Source organism: Crocodylus siamensis, chromosome 15 (genome assembly GCF_052110815.1).
Source record: "Crocodylus siamensis isolate JL-2025a chromosome 15, ASM5211081v1, whole genome shotgun sequence".
Lineage (NCBI taxonomy): Eukaryota > Metazoa > Chordata > Crocodylia > Crocodylidae > Crocodylus > Crocodylus siamensis.
Genome location: NC_143409.1, coordinates 5360922 through 5379399, shown reverse-complemented (window position 1 = coordinate 5379399; position 18478 = coordinate 5360922). Strand labels below are relative to the sequence as shown.

Sequence of the window (18478 nt, the reverse complement as noted above, 5' to 3'; positions counted from 1 at the left end):
CTGGCACAACGGCGCCCCGCCCGCCTCTAGAGCTTCGCCCGGGCGCTCCCTGCGCATGTGTAGTGCTGTCTGCCCCGTCTCCCTCCCCGCGCGGGCAAGGGGGGAGGGGGAACGCGCCCCGGAAGCAGTGCGGGCAGCCACGCCCCCGCCGGCTCGGTGACCCCGGAAGCGTCTCTGGAGGAGGAGGAGGTGGCTGTGGGGGGGCTCAGAGCGGAAGTGCCGCAGCGCCAGGGCGGGGCCCCGCGTCCGGCTCCTTAGTCCCCGGCGGCGGCTCGGCTCGGCTCGGCTCCCCCATCGGCACCATGGGCACCCGCGACGACGAGTACGACTATCTCTTCAAAGGTAACGGCCGCGCCGGGGGGCACGTCCCCTGCCGCCTGGCCTACGGGGCGCGGCGGCTCCTTCCTCCCCGGGCGCGGGGCGGCGCCGGGAAAGGCGGCTCCCGGCGCTTGGGCTGGGCCCTGCGCTTGCGGCGGCGGGGTGGGGACGCATCTCGGGGGGTGGCGTCCCTCTACCTACCTGCACCCCCACTGCAAGTGTCCCCTGCCTCCTGCTGCACTCTCCGGGCTGGCTGGCTGTCTACACACACCCACAGTGCATCTTTGGACGTATATACGTGTGTACACACACACATCCACCCAGCCCACTTTTTTATTATATGTATATATTCGCAAGCTTTTGTGAGCTGTGGCTTATTTCACCAGCTACTGTGAAAGGATGGGTAAAAAGCTGAGTGTAAGGAGAGAAATTAGAATACAAAAGACAAGGTGGGGACAGAGGTGGGGGGGAGAAGGGGGAAGGGAAGGGGCTGGGCTTGGAGAGATGAGCAAACAACCATTAGACCCATAGGAGCAAAGGTAGATTCTCCCTCTGCCTGAAGAAGGGCGTTTGTGCCTGAAAACTTGCAAAGATCAACTTTTCCAGCTGTTTAGTAGGGTAGATGTAATCTCTTTTATTAGACCAAAGAACCCTGTCTGTCCAGGTGCAAGGGTGTCACCTGCACTAAGCCAGGCCATGGGATAAGAATAGTTACTCCTGTACAGGCCTTGTAGCGCTTGTTTCTATTCATTCTGCTTGGAAGCAAGAAGCAACTAATGACTCACTTTTTGAGGCAAAAGAGTTATCTTGGGCGTGTACCTTATGGCTTCTTTTGAAAGGCTGTTGGTCTGTTCCCAAAGTTTGGGGGCAGCTGTTTAAAATGTTAAGATGAGCAAAGATTGGTGGTGATGGTAGACAGGGTCTTGGACAGTTAAATGGTGTGTCCCTGAGCCTGACTAAACTGTTTGGGTCCAGTATTGGTGTGACGCATGTCTCTCAGTGCAGTAGTGTGTGTTGTATTACTTACCTGGAACTGCCCTTCTGCACTTGCACACCCACTGATCTCGCTTCCTGTCTTCTCACTTCGCACGGCTCCCAGGAGAGCAGGGCAGAACTACCTCGTTGTCTAGGAGCTATGCAATTTCTTCTTTTTGAAGTTCAGTTGAACTTTATCACAGTGTACTAAATGCTCTACTTCAAGTTCCACTTTCCATCATGTAAAAAAAGCAGCAGTCTGTTGCAAACGTTCATCAGAAACGCTGTAAAAGTATGCAGTTGACTATAAGTTTGAGGCTACTTACTGCTTCAGCTAGCACTGAAAAATCAGCAGCTTGAAAAATATTTTAAGACCAGTGTTGAGTTAGAAGCAGATTTTCAGGAGACATATCAACTGCAAGCAGCTATATCTAGAGTATTATTTTATCCCCTGTGTAGCAAAGGGGATGTTAGGTAGAGCAAATGTAGTATGGCAAAGGGAGAGTACAGAGTTCTTTGCTCTGTGTGTGTGTTTGTTTTTACCTGTTTGAAACTCAGCAAATGAAAATTGTCATTATTCATTTGGTTCATTTTCATTTGGAAAATGGCCTTCCTTACAGGCTTCCCCCCCTCCACCCTTCAAGCCTTTGATAGTGCTAAACCAGACTGAATGTGATTAGTAGATGTTAATTACATTTGAAACAAAGCCAGGGGGCCTGATTTCAGCAGTTGTCCCATGTCAATCTTACACTCCAAGATACAATATGCTGTATAGATAAAAGTCTTTTCTTGTCATTAAGTTAGGTTTGCTTTTGATGCATTCCCATCTACACTGGGAAATCATCAACTTTTACAAAATGATGTATATAGTGGACATATGAAAGCATGTCATCTTTACATCTTCTGTTTACGTAGGACTGAAGATAGTTGGCTTAAGGTAGCTGTTGGACATAATTTTATGGGCAAATCTGGTTGAAAGTGGTGGTTCTTATGGTATAAGCCTCATATGCTACAGTTCCAACTGAACTGGAGGACTTATAGCAAAACTCTGACTCTGAAGCACCATGCTAATGCCTGGGACATGCAGTTTGTCCCCATGACAATACTGTTCTACGCAGTGGGCTGTAGGAAAGGCAATGATGCCCTAGGGACTTGGAGCCTGAATCCCAAAAAACAGACATGGTCTGTGTAACCTTAGTTGCATCACAAGTATTTTTCACCATAAAAGTGAAGTTAAAAAAACATGGTGGCATAACTAATGCAGTAATTCAGGGTGGCTTCTGAATTTCTTAATGTCACTTTCTGACCTGGATTATAGAATTTGATGTAATCTAAATATCAAGGAGGTACCCTAGACGATCTCGACTGGCTTTAACTTGTTTGTGTCTTTTTTTTTTTTCCTTATGTTTTGGATATTATGTAATCTTTAGAAAGTTTGGTTCCAGTGTTGGTTACACCTTCTGCGAAACTCCAAATTTGAGACAAGCGAACCAACAAACTTGCTTCTCATTTCTGACAATCAACTGATATGAATACGCCAGGCCAGAGGAGTTTTACTTCCTTCCTTCTTTGCATCTTACTCATTTTTCCAGCTTTATTACTAAATCAAAGAAACTCTTCTGAAACTGGACAAACCCGCTGGTCTGGATTTCACACAATGCATTTTGTTGTCTCATACTTGCTCTGTTTATAGGAAAAACCCATCTCCTAAAAGCTTCTGTTCTTTTTAGCCTGCTAGTAAGCCCTATATTAGAGCCTTTTTTTCCATTACAAACTAAGGTATTTCCCTCTAGTTGAATTACTGTCTCCTTTGAATTTAAGCTTGGAGAAATAGATTGGTAGCATTTGTATTTCAGTATCTTTCCTCCGTGCAGACTCTTGGAGGGCTCCTCCCATGTTTCAGAGGGATAAAAATGTGTAGGTACAGGGCTTTAGTTAGATGGGTTTAATGCTCTAGATGAGGGAGGTGTACCATTAAGGACTGATACTTATATATTGTAGACAATGCAGTCTTGTAGTACCAGCTTAGTTAATTTAACAGAAACCTGGATGTATTTTAAGCTAGGTCTTGACTTTTATTTTAATATCATATGTTTGATTTTTAATTCAGGTTTATAAGAAAGTTAAACTACCCAACTTTTATTCTTTTGCCTGTCATTTTTTTCCCTCTTAGAGTTTGGTTTTCATGCAATGTAAGGAGCAGAGTTATATGGTCATGTTTTGGACATCTGTAGTTCTAGTTCAGGCTCTCCTGGGTTTTCATTCCATACCGCTGACATTTCGTTGTGCACAAATAGTGGCGTTTGCAGTTGGGTTTTTCTTGTTTTGTCTTGTTTTTTAACCCCCAAAACCTCCCTAATCCTTAGCTAATTGCCATTGGTGTAAAGCATTGTCTGAATGCCAAGTAGTCTACTGAAGCTAACTGCATTAACAAATCATTAAAACCATTAAAAGCTCCCTTCTAGAAAGATGGCCAACTGTTGGAGAATAGAAATTCATTTATGTGAATTTATTAGATCTTCAGGTTTTGGGACAAGGTGTAGGGCTCAGTATTCTCACATTTAAAGGACCATGTTTAAGTTTTTAAAACTCTTTAATTGCCCCTCATGAGACAGCAACTGTTTCCTAAAATAAACATATTTAGGGTAGTGACAGTTCTGTTATTAAAATAGACTTTTGTACAGTTTAACAAATCCCAATTATTCTTTGCTGTTTTGAATAGCAGTTAGCCAAATAGTTCCTAAAGACCAGATCACCAGTATTGCTTTCAGAGATTAGGTAAAAACAGCCAGAGTTTAGCTTCAATCCAGAGGTGCAGCATGCAAAAATGGACTCATTAAGGAAAAATCATTTGCAGTCTAACAGGGCGACTAAAAATGGAAAGCTTCAACCTGAAAGGTGAGGAAATGATTGCTAATGCTCTTAAAATACTAGTTAGCAAAATGCTAATTGACTTTCTATAATAGCTAGCCAACAAAAATGTTTGAGAAGAAAATGACTCTTTCCTTCTAATGTTGTTGGGCTTCCTGCTAACTGAAGTAATGCATACATCTGAGACCAGATTTATGTATTACTTTAGTGGTCTAAGCCCCTCTCTCTTGCTGCTAGTATTTTTCACTTTCTCTGTTTGCCCCTTTATCTCAGAGCTGCTCAGATACTGGGCGCTGTGTGCACGAATGCAGGCTGATTCAAGGGGTGGAACTTGCTGTGTTAAATCGTAGGCCAGGGCAGAACCTGGGACTATTCTTAATGTCTTTGTAGTAAGTTCAAGCTTGGCAAGAAGTGCTAGGGGGAAGCAAATTGCAAACATCAACTTTTTAGTGCTGCATATGGCATTGCTGTCCAGCCCTGATGCTTTCAGGTATTTACATTTCACTTGGATGACATTTCTTTTCTCTATACTTCAGTCCTGATGAGAGTTGTAGTGGCCAGTATCTAATAAATGTTGAAGCTAGAAGTATACAGTGTGTTACCAGAAAGCTTGAAATCCAGCAGTGTGTTCATCTGTAGTTTATCAAAGGTAGGCTGTGCCCGACTATCCTGATTATCTTTTTCTGAGAGAAGGCTGAAGGAAGTGCATTAGTTGTGAGCTGTCTCAATTTTACTAACATGCTTTAGATGGTGCAAAATGGGATATTATTTCTAAAACTGGAGAGGAAGGAATTAGTAGAAGAATTGTGAAGGTATTGGTGGCTGTAAAGGAGGTAACAGTGTGTAGTGCTGAAAGGGGAAGGAAGCACTGAGTGGCTTGAGGTTATGTTCCTCCAGGATCTTGGAACTGGTCTTGTTTGCTCTCTTGATTTTATGACCCTAGCACACAAATTAAAGGAGTAGCTAATGACATTTGCTGATGATGTGTTTTGATGTATCATCAAAACAAGGGCTGACAGGAGAGTGTAGGAAGAACTGGACAACTTTGAGGCTGGAAAAACAGTACACAATTTAGATGCCTACTGGGAAAATGCATAGATCAGTTCCCTGCAGAATGCATTGCGGGGCCCAGTGTTGCTTGTCACTCGCTTCATAACAAACTGGTTCTGTGCATATCTGGTAAGTGCATAGCGTTCTTCAGGCCCAGAGCTTGCTTTGTAACTTAATTGTTCTCTAGGTAACGCCGTGTTCACGGTGTTTGTCCAACTTAGAGTTGAATGTACTCTTCTTCACTTGGCTAGAAAGAAGCTTTGAGAATGAGGGGTGCTGAGTGGTTTGGGGGCTATAATACCACGGCACTGACTGTGCTGTACACTTAATGAGTATTGTTTCCCCGTAAGCTGGGATGAGCACTTGGCTCTGGCTAAGCATGTGGCCTTGTTTTAGTTGGATCCCTGCTTACAGGAGAAATCCCTGTGACTAGTTGTGAAGCACGTGACTTTGCCTTCTGTGCTATTGAATCTCTATTTAGTTAAAAACACCAGAGGGAAAGGAAGACCTGGCTCTGCTCCTTGACCACAGATGTCGAGTTGCTGATGGGTTGCCTCCATGAAAAAGGCAGGTGTGATTCTGAATCTCCATTAAGCAGGCCACTGGCCGTAGGAGGCGGGCAGGGTCAGCTGCACAAGACAATAGTGAGAGCTCCTCTGAAGTACTGTGTACTGCTCTGGGCATGCAAGAGGTGAATTCTGACGGGAGCACGTAATAGTTTGCTCATGTTGAGCAAACAAATATCCTGGAGATGGACCAGGATACGTGTCCCCCCTGTGCCTATGAAACTTACTCTGGGGTACTTCCCCCCCCTTCCCCCCGGGGTATATATTTAGCACAGATTCCAGGGGGTGTCACCAGTGTGGGGGTTTCTGTTGTGTGCCCAGTCCATGTCCATGTTGGTGCTAACAAGCCAGGTCCACGACCAGCAAGCACCAGGGAGAAAACTAAAGAAGCCTAGGGACAGTGTCGGCACAAGAAAAAATTGACACGAGCTGGAAATCGGAAGAACATCTCTGACTAGCAATGTTCTTCCACAGCCTTGCAGTCAGAAAAGATGTTGGGGGGGGGGGAATAAAGTTTGTGTTAAGAAGCACCTTGATCACAACATGGAGAACCGTTTCCCTTTCGGAAACTAATTCCCTTGGTAGCAGGGGCTTATACTGTGTCCTGTTCCGCCCAAAGGATTTGTGAGAATATTGGATGCTCGGGGAGGGAAGGAGAACTGTCGTGGCTGTGTGAGGAAGGGCAGCAACTTACTGAAGTGTTGCATTTATTGCTCTTCATGCCATGGATAAAAAAGGTTGGCCTAATTGTACAGTTATTTTCAAAAGTTAATAATTTTGCTTTTAAGGTGCCTCTATCTGTCAGAGTGACCTTGGGTTCTTGCTGACCTTGAGAAGTTCCCATGGCCTCCTTCAAGTGGTGCTGGATTGGCCCGGTTATGTGGAGGTGTCAGACCCGGCGGGGGGCGGGGGGTGCAGTGTGCCCACCAAATTGAAACTCTTGAATGTGGCCATGGGAACAGCTTGCAGCATCAGCAGCTTGGGGCTCAGTGTGGCCCTGAGAACTGGGGCAAAGGAATTGATGTAGCCAGAGTCTATGGAAAAACCTGAGTCTGCCTATTTAATAGCGAAACAGCCTACGCAGTTTTGACGGGGTACCAGTTAGACATCAGTGTGACTAACTCTCACGAGGGCTGAGCAGCAAACATTTGGATACCTAAGCATTTGGACATTTGGGTATCCTAGGGGTTCTCTTCTAACTTTATTTCGTACCAGATGCTACGTGAGATTTCGCTTAGAAGGGATTGAAGGGTTCTCCTTCCCTGTCTCTCTTGGAGGTGTGGGATCTCCTGGTGGCTTTGTAATTTCCTGGCTGACAGATGGGTCCCAAACACTTCAAGGCAGTATTGACACAAGTGAGTTTTGCCATCAAAAGGGAAAACCGCTGGCAAATTGCCGGGCGATACCTATGCAATTAAACGACTTGTGCTTTGCACTTATGTTGTTATAGTCCTGCATCTCCTCACATTTAGCTGTGTAAGCACAACTAAAAGCTCAACAGGACCGAGCTGTCAGTTTGACTAAATGACACATTTTTTTCTGAACCAAATGTACCTGTATGTCACCAGTTTGCAAATGGTCAACAGACACCAGGTACGTTTGTACAGAGCCACTCTCTGTGCTGCATACAACTTCTGCAGCTTGGCAGGCTTCTTGCTGAGTCAGCTGGCAAAGGAAATCAGAAGGATATTAGTTTTGCTGAAGTTTTCCCAGTAAGGCAATTCTTCAGGCAAGCATTGGCTTTGATTTTTGTGGCAAGGGGGTAGTTTGGAAGGTGCTTTGTTGGTGGGGTAGCCTTTTGATGACTTCTACTTGCCAGAGTTGCTATGCATTATTTAAACACACAGAAGACTGTGTGCAGGGCGACTGCTGTGTTAATCTACAGCAGTAGTGAATTCTTTTCCCCTCTTGGCAAACCTAAGACTCAGCAGGGATTTTGGGGGGGTGGGGGGATCGAAGCCTTGTTTAATAAAATCATTTCACCCAGATCTTTGTCTTGGGACAGTGCTGCTGTGCTTCTGAAGGCTTTCTCAGCCTTGCTTCTGCTGCCGCATCTCAGCTTCTTGCTGCAGGACAGCTAAATCTGTGGCACTGAGAGCAAATAAGCCTTTTTTAGAAAGATGCAAACAGTATAATTTTTGACATTTAAGTGTGAGCTCTCCTTTGCTGTGACTGCCTCTGACTTGCTGCCAGCTCTGCAAAGGTTATTGGCCTTCCTCTTTTGGCTCTCATGTATCTTACATTTATTTTCCCTGTTATCAGTCCGGTACCTTATCTCTGACAGGGCATGTGACCCTCCAGCCGGGCCATTGTTGTTGCTGTGAATCAAAGGCGTGGTATGAATGTGCCGCTTCCTTATCCCGGGTGCGAGCCTTCTGGTTATAGTTAAATCAATACGTTTAAACTTGACAATATAGCATGCTCCAAATTGCCCTCCCAAGACTGCTTGTTCCTCAGAGTTGGATTGTGGCTCTTTGCTAGTTTATCTACTTTCCGTCATAGGCGCGACCACAGCTGAATCTCCAAGCCAGCTCATCTGAGAGCTGGCCTTATCGGAGGTTTCAGGGAGCGGGGGAAATGCCAGCTCGAAGCTATCTTTCTGCTCCACTGGTTCTGGAGCTGGGCAAAGGCCAAACCGACCCTCAGTCTAATTTCCAGGCCTGCACTCAGTTCTGCTGGGGGCTGGTCCGCTGCAGAGTCTGGCCGAACTGCAGCGTGCTGCGGCTTTGCCCCCGGGTCCAAGAGGGTGATGTGAGGCTGACCACGTTGCATCTTGCCACCCCAAGATTTCTGAGGCTTTGCTGTTGGAAGGCTTTAGGTCCTCTTCGCCTTATCAGAAGGCATGAAGGGTGTTGTGGGGGTGTGAGAGCAGAGGCTGGCCCTCGTGGACTTCTGCTACAGCTTGCACAGGAACAGTGGGCTCCAGCCTCCTTGTTTTAAGAAGAAATCAAAGCGGTGACCTTCTGTGAGGTCCTCAGGCTGCTGTAGCAAGAGCCATTTTCTCTAGGGAAACCTGCGGGGGGTTTTTTTTTTCCTGCTTTGTCTGAGTGCAGGGTAAAATGTGAAGCCAGATCCTTTCCAAATGGTGGATTTGGCATCTCTGCTCCTGGAACAAAGTGGAGAAGTAAAACCTAGCTACTGAGTGTTGTTTTTTTCCAGCATGTCGCTTTGAAGAGGAATAAGGTACTTGAATTAAGTACATTGCAGACAACTTTCAGAGTACTCTGAGTCTGATTTTGGTCTTTTTTTGTCTTTTTTTAGTTGTCCTGATTGGAGACTCTGGAGTAGGCAAGAGTAACCTTTTGTCTCGATTTACCCGCAATGAATTTAACTTGGAAAGCAAAAGCACCATTGGAGTGGAGTTTGCCACAAGAAGTATTCAGGTTGATGGGAAGACAATAAAGGCACAGATATGGGACACAGCAGGACAGGAACGATACCGAGCCATAACGTCCGCGTAAGTGTTAAGACTGTGCAGATCCTTTGTGGCCCAAACCAAAGTGGATCTAGAATTTCTTTATTCTCCAGCGCATCAGAACAAGGCCACTTGGTTTCACTTGTTGACTATTCCTGAGTTTGAGATGGATTAGGTTTAAAAGTCCATTTGGGGCTAATGTATGCTAAAAAAACAAACTCCTTCTGTGTAGCATATAAGCACTGGTATTTTCTGGCTTATAGGCCAAGGATATTACAGCCCATTAAGATAAGTATGATGGGAGGATGTTACAAATACCTGACTCTCTCATTTTTAGGAGTAACAATTTTTTGTCTATTTATGAAGTCTGGTAAGTGTGGCCCCTTCCAGATGCCTTGTATTTCTGGGGAAAGTGACAATTAAGATTAATATAGGGAATATGGGACATCCATGCATTATAAATCATCTATAATACCCACAATGTAAGTATGGAAGAGGCTTGTCGGCCAGTCAGTTTCTTTTCTTCTAAAAGGAAAAGGACTGGAACTGGGACAGGCAGATTCCAGTTTGCCAGGTAGAACGACCCCGGCAATTCGCTAGCCTGTTTCTTTGTCAGTTGGATGCTACCTGCCTACTGTGTAGAAGGAGCTCTGAGAGACCTATTTAAATAGAAACTATTTTTAACCCACTTGTAAGATTTAACTCCACTGGGGTTTTGTCAGCTTTAACCTAAAAAGACACCCCTGTGATGCAGTAGCAGCACCCGTTGGTTATGCTGCATCTGTGGCTAGTCAGAAAAGTAGTCTGGTGGAAGCTGGCTGAGATTAAGGTAGACAAAACTGGTAGAATCTGGTTTGCTTGTTGCAGAACAGATGTGTAAGTTGCTTTAGTCCTAATAGAAGGCCAGTTCTGGTAATTCATGTAAGGAAAGGGCTGCTGTGTAGTAATGAGGTAGTCGCCTCTGATTTGTCCTTTCAGCAGGACATGGTGTTCTCTTCTAACTGTAGTGCCTGCTTCTGATTCACTAATGTGCTTTTCTGTCCCCAGATACTACCGTGGGGCTGTTGGGGCTTTGTTGGTTTATGATATTGCCAAGCACCTTACGTACGAAAACGTGGAGCGATGGTTGAAAGAACTACGAGACCATGCTGACAGCAACATCGTCATTATGCTTGTGGGGAACAAGAGCGACTTGCGTCACCTGAGAGCAGTCCCAACAGATGAGGCTAGAGCTTTTGCAGGTTAGTTGATGAAAACTTTCCGTGTGGATTTGATGGCCTTTGTCTTTCATGTAGCCTTTCTATAAATAGAGCTTTCGGGAATGAAGCAATGAGCTGCTGTTTCCCTTAAGTTCACTGAACTCCTCCCTGCCTTGGTACACAGAAGTGCTCATGTTGTTTTTAAGTTGAAAAGCCATCACATTAACCTTGCTGCCAGTCCATGGTTCAGCTAGAGAGTTTTGAGCAATCAGCATATCGGTGTGAGTCCAGATGCAGAAAGTCTTGTGTCCCTGAGCTCCAAAGCTCATGGAAAGTGGAGATGCCATATAATGCTAGATCCTGGGCCCTTTGTGTAGTAGCACTGCGGCCTTCATTTGGCTTTACAGCTACAGACACAGCATTGAAGAAGGAAATAGGTGGACGTGAGCTGTTTGCCTAATGATTTGTTTAAAGCCACCTAGCTTATACCATAGTTTAGCTGAGGAGGCCTATTGATTAAATGAGAGCTGTCCCTCAGTCGCGTGTAATTTTAGTTCAGATGACAAAAGAGGAGTCCAGCAATTACTGTAATCTTCATAAATTAACATAAGCTCAGCTGCTTCCACACTTGAACGTGGCTTTGGGTTCCTTGCATGAATAAGAATTCCGGACTTGGGCTGCTTGCGTGTGTGGCTGAATGAGAACTTGTGTCTGCACTTGGATATCGGGCAAACAGGATTTTTGAGGGCTCAGATACCTCTTCCTCTCCAACACGGGTAGAGGTATCAAACGAATGTCAGAGGGGCAGCATCAAGATCTCGCCCTTTCATTTAACGTTCATGATTGTCGAGACAGGATTGGAAGAAATGCAGCTAGTTTAAAAAAAAAAAAAAGCTAAAGTCGGATCCTTTACCTCCCCTAGCTCATTCCGTAGCAGCCTAGTGCTGAGGTGGTGCTTTGTCACCCAATGTTAGTCTGGGTACAGAGGAGGGAAGGTACTGTGTACCTGACCGTGGCACAATTCCCTTTTCTCAGGCTACCTGAACCACCTTCTAGCAGTCAGTGCTGCTTCTGAGGCCGCCTAAGTCATAGTGCTGTGCGGGAGAGTTTTAGAAATGGCAGGGGTGGAAGTACAGAACTGCATGAGAAAATTCAGAACCCTTCTAACCTGTACTGTGTGAAAGTGTCAAAGTCTCTTTAGGGCTCGCATGGCTTTTTAATGAAACCAGGTGCCTAAAACATAAAGGTCATTGCTGGTATTGGTTAGTTTTTCCCCTGGGCAGGAGGAAGACACAGAGGGGCCTGAAGTTTTAACAACTATGTTCTATCAGTATGCACTTTTCCACATGAGCTGCAGCAAATCCACTCTTTGGCCCAAACAGACAGCAAGGTAGGGAACAAGAACACAGCTGTCGTCCTTCAACTTACATTGTCTCTCTGATCATGCAGAAAAGAATGGCTTGTCATTTATTGAGACATCCGCTTTGGACTCAACGAATGTGGAGGCTGCATTCCAGACCATTCTGACAGGTGAGCCCTCCAGTGCTTGGGCTAGGGGGAGGGGAGACTCCATCCTGTCTGCGTCTTTGGATAACGCAGCTCTTTCTAGGCATGGAAATTAAGGGCTAGATATTTCAAGCTTGGAAGATTCAGATCGAGTTTGCAGTTGTGCCACTTGCTGACAGCACTGTCTCTCTCTCCCTCTTTTGTAAAAATGAGGGAAATGCATTGTTTTCCAATTTCATGTAGGATGGGGGGTGTTGATAACATGGTTAAGGTTTTCAATGGTGCTGGGGCTGGAAAATGCATCTTGGAAGGTGCCTCTCTCTGTAGCATAGGGGAGAGCCCCACAAATATCCCAGCTGGGGCCAGGGCAGGAAGCAGCATAGGTGCTTTGGTCTGGACTTCACCCAAGCTGATTACTCTAAGTCAATTAAATGTATTCCTGTAGGAGTTTATTTCCGTTCTAAAATGACACTTGTCCATATTATTCAGCCTTCTCCCCTCCTATAACACTGTTTTTTGTTTTAAATGTTCTCTTACCTTGAAAATTGCATTATATGGGCAGGGTCTTTAGAAACTCACCGGGCAGGAGTCCACTGTCAGCAGCTATATTAGAATGAGCATATGGAGGAGGAGGCACCTCATGGTGTCTTCCTACATTCATGGTTTATCTTGGAGATTTGCTAAGAGGCAGGGCCACGACTTGCTGAAATGGGCCTTGCCTGTACTTAAATCTGTTGGATGCAAGCGGAGCAGTCCTTGGGGTAACGGGCCACCTAGGATTCAGGACAAACAGGGTACCTTGGGGACTTCCTTACCCGTGGGTGATGCATGCAGATCTCGTCCAGCTTATTGAAGATGGTAGTACTTGGAAACAGTTCTCTTCATGATTGCCCCATGTACTGAAACAGTTACTGCTGTAAAGGATTCCTTTCTCTCGCATTGCACGAGGCTGTTTTTGAAGTACTTTATTAATGCCAACTTTCTCACCACTTGGGTTGGGTGGATAAGTAGTTAGTGTTGTAGCAATGACACCATCCTCTATCCTGGCCTCCTTGTATTCGCTGTCTGTAGCCATCTCCCTTTTCAAATTATGACACTTTTGGAACAGAGACTACCTTTGTTCTGCTTGTACAGAGGTGTTATCCTGTTGTGTGGCTGGAGTGCCACAGTACTACAGATAATGAACTGTACCCATTTCGCAGATGGGTAATCTGAGGCATGGGGACATTAACTTCCCCCATGTTCACACTGATGTTTGGTGACAGCTGGGACTTAACCTTAGGGGTCCTGACTCCCATTTTGTGTGCTAGCCACTATTTATGGTCCTTTCTAATAACAAAAAAACAAAAAAAAAAGGCAGACATGTTCCTTATCTCCTTGCTGAGTAACTGCTCTGGTTTGGGAGGTAGCGTGGGCAGTGGCTGAATGGTAATAGGCAGATAGTATCAAAAAACCTGCTGGCTGGATTTCCTGTTTTCCTTATCCCCCTGGAAGGGCTCAGTCTGCGACCAGGAAAGTGCTGGGAGAAGCACTTCCTGACTGCCCTCTCCAGGCTCTAGCTGCTCCATATTAGCCAGTGTGCTCTGGTATTAGCTGCTCCTGGGCCCTTTTCAGAGCTCCTTCAGTCCCCAGCTCTGCTGTTGGGCGATGCAAGGGCTCTAGCCACGCTGACCAGGCTAGCACTGGTACTTCAAGGAAAGGAATTGGGCAGTCCACCGGCTAGAACGGCACAGTGGCTCTTTCTGAAGCTGGCCAGCAAAGTGCCCTTAGTTCGCTGCTGCACAGTGCTGTTCCCTAGTGGATTTGGCTGCGGGGGAGACGGGACTTGATTCACACCAGGCTGCTGTCTTCCATCCGTAGAGCTAAGTGACTCTCAGACTAATATACTGCTGTTGCCATGGGGAAGCAATTTACCTCTCAGCAATGGCTAGATGAGTGGAGGCTGTTTTGTAGCAGCCAAAATGATCTCACTACCATGCCTGGGAGAGCACCTTTTGGATTCTGATTAGGGAATCTGGGTCTATTGCTTGTTCCCTGACGATGGACTATGCAGCGAGAAGGAAAATCAAGTGATTGGACCAAGCCCTTCCTGACACCTGGCACGTGGCTGGGACTTGGGTTTGTCTGCGAGGTGTCGCTCCCTGCACGTTGCTGTGACAGCATGTTGGCTAAACAGCTCTTGGGCCTGCAGGCCGTGCTCCTGTTCAGGAGGGTGGCGGCTGTGTTGGGGGGAACGCCGCTGCCTATTGGACATGTGGCTCGCTCCAGATGTGCGCTCCTGTTCTGGGGAGATAAAAACTGCAGTAAATAATGCTGGCAAGCTGCCTCCATCCATACTGCTGCCAACATGTGAAGGGCTGGGGGACATCTCGACAGCACTCCCTGCAACTGTCTTGCTTTAGCCAAAAGCTGCTGCTGATTTTCAGAGCCACCTTGGGCAGACAGTTCCAGCTTGTGCTGCAGCCTGATGAAAGTTCAGCCTAATGCCTGTTTTTTCAAAGGGAACCTCCAGGAGCAGCTGTTTGGAGGGTGGAAATGCTCCCCCCTACCATAAGGCAAGTGAGATGAAGGTGTAGGCTAATAAGACCGAGCACAAGAAGGGGCAGTTCATCTTGGTTCGGTGATGCCAGGGTTAGCCACATTGTGGACGGGTCAGGGGTTAGTGGCTGCTGTTGGCATTCGTCACCTGATATGAAAGACTTGTGGTGAGCAGTGTTGTGACGTGGTGTCTGAAAGTGCTGGTGGTGATTAGTGATGGGGCTCTGACCAGTGCTCTCCCAGCTGCAGTGGAACTGGGCCTGGCTGTAGTAGCACAGCTTGAAATGAGTGATTCCCACCCTCCTCCCCACTCCCATCCGTGGGGGCGCCAGGGGAAGGACCAGTGAAATCCCGTCCTGGCTCATCAGCACCTGCCTAGAGCTTCAGCTCATCCACAGCCTCTTCCAGGCCAGTTTCCCCAGCGGTTTTGGAGCTCAGGAAGGCCGGGTCTCCTGCTGCCGTGACAGTTCATCCAAGTGTGCTCCGTCCGAGCTGTGGGTGGGGAACACCCTTTCCTCCACCTGCTGAGTGGGCTTGTGAGCTGGGCAGGAGCTTGTACATGGGGTGCAGCAGCTCCCAGGGATCCAGGGGGAAGTTTCTGGCCTGTTCCCCAGCTGGGGACAGTGCTCGACTACCTGGGGCAGCCTGACCATAAACTCGCCTGGTCCCAGTGGCTCCTTTTGTAGCTGAGCTGGGAACGTCGCAGCTCTGAATTCCCAGCTCACTGCTTTTTGAACAGTTGCCTGTTGATGAGCCACAAGCCTGCCTCCCTGCATTTGCCAGGCAAGCTAGTCAGCAGTCATGTGGCTGTGTGCAGCTGGCCTGTTTATCCTGCCAGGGAATAGAGTCCAACTTCTCTGTATTTGGCGACTGCATTTGGAGGGCTTGTTTTAAAACCCTTGCCTCTTCTCCCAGTGTAGCTTGTGTGAGCTGCCATAGGTCCTTGATGTGCCAGCTGCCCGTTCATTGTAGCAGCAGATACAAAGCAGCATTACTGGCTTATCTGCAACAGGTTGCTCAACTTCCCTGTGTTGAAATGATGATGTCTGGCTGCGCACTGAGCCATTTCTTGTGAAAGGTCTGAGCAGAGTTTAGTCACTAGTGTTTAGTCCTTACTTGCCTCATTAGTTTCGTCCTCGTTTACTTGGGAGCCGAGGCAGAATTCAGATCCCAGAGACCATACTCTAGTGTACTAGGAGTCTGATCCCACCCGCCCTGCTTCAGGTCTTGGGGTCCCCTATCCCTTTATCTGGCCTCCAAGCCCTCCTCATGTATAGATTCAGAGTCTCATCTCTGCTCTCTAAACAGTCTTCTGGAACCAACGTCCATGTAGCGTGTCATGGGAATCTAGCCATGGACTTGACTTTATGTAATTTTTCACAATTTAAAGAAACTATTTGTCCCATGAGCAGAAGCACGTTGGATACAGGTGTCAGGGTCTGGGGGGTAGAGGAGCAAATGTCCTGTAAGCTCCCTCTGATGGGTGGAAATGCAGGTAGTCAAGAAGCTCCATTCAGCCCCACTGTTGCCTGTAAACAGCTAAAGGACATAACGGCAGGAGACCACGAAGGGCCTGTGCCAGCAAGAGATTTGGGGCTGGTTCTGGTGGATGGGTAGCCCTTTCCAAAGGAAGTGGGAACAGCAGCCATTCAGTATGTTCCTAGTATCTTTGCAGAAAAGTAGACTATCTGCTCAGTTCCTGGGTAGGGAACTGCAGTGGTTCTGAGGAGCTTGAGCCGGCGTTGTTACAGATGCCATCTTTAATTTATTACAAAAGCCACTGGCAAGCTTCGCTCACCCTGGATGCTTACACAGACTTCAGCATGCTGGTGTTGCAGTGACAGGTATGCACACACTGACTTGTTCCTTCTCCTCTTCCAGAGATCTACCGCATCGTTTCTCAGAAGCAAATGTCAGACAGACGTGAAAACGACATGTCTCCAAGCAACAACGTGGTTCCCATCCATGTCCCACCGACCACTGAAAACAAACCAAAGATGCAGTGCTGTCAGAATATATAAGAATTGTTTGTTCTTTCCTAAAAGGCTGTGTATATTCCCCAGGTCCAAGATTTAAATATATTTGTAATTCTTGTGGCTGTTTTTTTTGTTGTTGTTGTTGTTGTGTTCAGTTACTTTTTCTTCCTCCTGAATTTCTCCATGTCTTAAATGTGTTGATTTCAGTGTTTAAAAAAATCATCCATTGCTTCAAGTGGCTGCAGCATTTTTTTTACAACGCCAGTATGTAAGTTTTGGCTTGAAAATTGTTTGGAATATTAACTGATCACTTTTCCAACATGACGGCCGCTGGTTGGAGTTTGAGAGTGCCATTTGGTAGTCTGACTCAAAGGGTCATTCTTGTCCTTCCTAAATAATTATTGGCATGTTAACCAAGTGAATATCTCTGGGCAGGACAAATGGCATAATTTTCCCTGCCTCAAGTTGCCGTCTTGCATTCAAAGAAACGCCCGTTGCTCCAAACTCGGTCATCATGCTCCGTGGTTTTAGTCCAATGTTATGGCTAAAAAACCCTGTCCAACAGGCAGCAGGCATTTGGCTATATGCAAAGGCACTTGAGTTGCAGTGGCTTGGTGCAAATGAGGTTGTCAGGTTGGCGAATGCTGCTGTGAGACTGAAGCAGGAGAAGTGGTGGAAGCCTATTCACGGTGCCTCTTGGAAAATACAAGACAAAGCAACATGAGCTCAACAGCTGAAGCGCTTCACTCTAGTATTGTGGTTTGCAGCAGCTGTGTTGCTTGCCCAGGAGCTGGCTTCCACAGTGGTAACGGTATCAGAATTTGGGAATACACTTTCCTTGTGCACTAGATGCACATCCCTCAAGGTTTCTATCGTGGACCCACAGTTTGATCCCAATGTTTGCAAACACGTGGTACAAAGGGATTGCTGAGGCTTCCCTGTTAGTATCTATTCTTTTGTCTGATTGTCTGGGATAGCTTCCTCACTGGGCACATTTTTTCACTAGACCACACTTCTGTACAAATAATTTGCCTAGACTGTTTAAGAATGTGTGAATTGTGCCTTCTGCCACTATATCTTGAAAACACTGCATAAATTAGTGTCTTATCCCAGAATTCTCCACGAAAATATCCAGGTGTTTTGGTTATTGGCACTTAAACTCCTGCAGTGTTTAATAAAATGCTGCGTAAAGCAATAGGGGGAAGTGACTGTGTGGGGAAGGGAGTTGCTCAGATGCTGATATAACCCACTTGGAACCTCTGTGTAAGGGCATGCCCACGCTGCTGCACTTCTCTAGCCAACTCTCCTGTCTTGCGGTGCTCATGATGTGTAAGGCACACGGAAGGCATTGCTGTAGTCGATCATTTGTTTTAAATCCATGTCTCCTTCCAATCTCTGGGTTTGGGAGATGTCACTTGATCTGTTTGTAAATTACTTTGTATTTTATGCATGTACTGTAACTTGATTTCGTTATTTCTTTTTTTTAGATTGATTTAAAATATATTCACTCATTATTCTAATAAAGAATACGGGGGACTATTTGCCATGTTGTTAGGTTCTCTTCTTTGGGAACTGGTTGCTTTTGAAGGCTTCTGGGACTGGAGTGCAGGTGTTGTTCACCAGATGTGGAAGTATTCTCCTAAACACACTCCTAAAGCAACCAAGGAGGGGGTCGCACAGCATCTTGCTCAACACATGTAAGGATCTAAATCTGAGTACGTGGTACACAGTCATGGTCTGGTAGCTTCAAGAGGCTTTGGAGCTCTGAAGGCTGCTCCTGTCTTCCTCCTGCAGCGCATCCTCCAGTTTGCACCCTTTCATCTAGTAGTGGCTGTGGAGTGGGTAAGAAATGCTAGCAGCTGTGCTGGTGAGTAGATGGTTCTTCCATCCTTGTTTCCTTAGTGCCTTACAAGTGTGTTTGGGGGTATGGGAGCTGCAGTGGGGTTCTCCGTCACCTCTGCTGGTGCTAGGGGCTGGGGAGCACTCTTCTAAGCAGGCTCCAGTGTGGTTGGAAGGGGGATGGAAAATGCCCAGGGAAAACAGCCTGCTGGCAGTCTTTGTCAT

General features: G+C 46.4%; 1 protein-coding gene across 1 annotated transcript; it reads left to right on the top strand.

The window, feature by feature from the left end:
• The first annotated feature begins 178 nt into the window (after nucleotides 1–178).
• On the top strand, nucleotides 179–17955 carry RAB11A (RAB11A, member RAS oncogene family). Its single transcript, XM_090028858.1, has 5 exons — nucleotides 179–342; nucleotides 9042–9237; nucleotides 10243–10436; nucleotides 11844–11924; nucleotides 16320–17955. The coding sequence occupies exons 1-5, from the start codon at nucleotides 303–305 to the stop codon at nucleotides 16457–16459; spliced, it is 651 nt and encodes a 216-aa protein (XP_089884984.1). The 5' UTR covers nucleotides 179–302; the 3' UTR covers nucleotides 16460–17955.
• Nucleotides 17956–18478: the final 523 nt, after the last annotated feature.

What these genes read in the sequence shown, in the direction of transcription:
- RAB11A (XM_090028858.1), top strand. Translation starts at nt 303, where the DNA reads ATGGGCACCCGCGACGACGAGTACGACTATCTCTTCAAAG. An exon ending in TACCGAGCCATAACGTCCGC is followed by an intron (nt 9,238 to 10,242) that starts GTAAGTGTTAAG and finishes TTCTGTCCCCAG; the next exon opens with ATACTACCGTGGGGCTGTTG. An exon ending in TGAGGCTAGAGCTTTTGCAG is followed by an intron (nt 10,437 to 11,843) that starts GTTAGTTGATGA and finishes CTGATCATGCAG; the next exon opens with AAAAGAATGGCTTGTCATTT.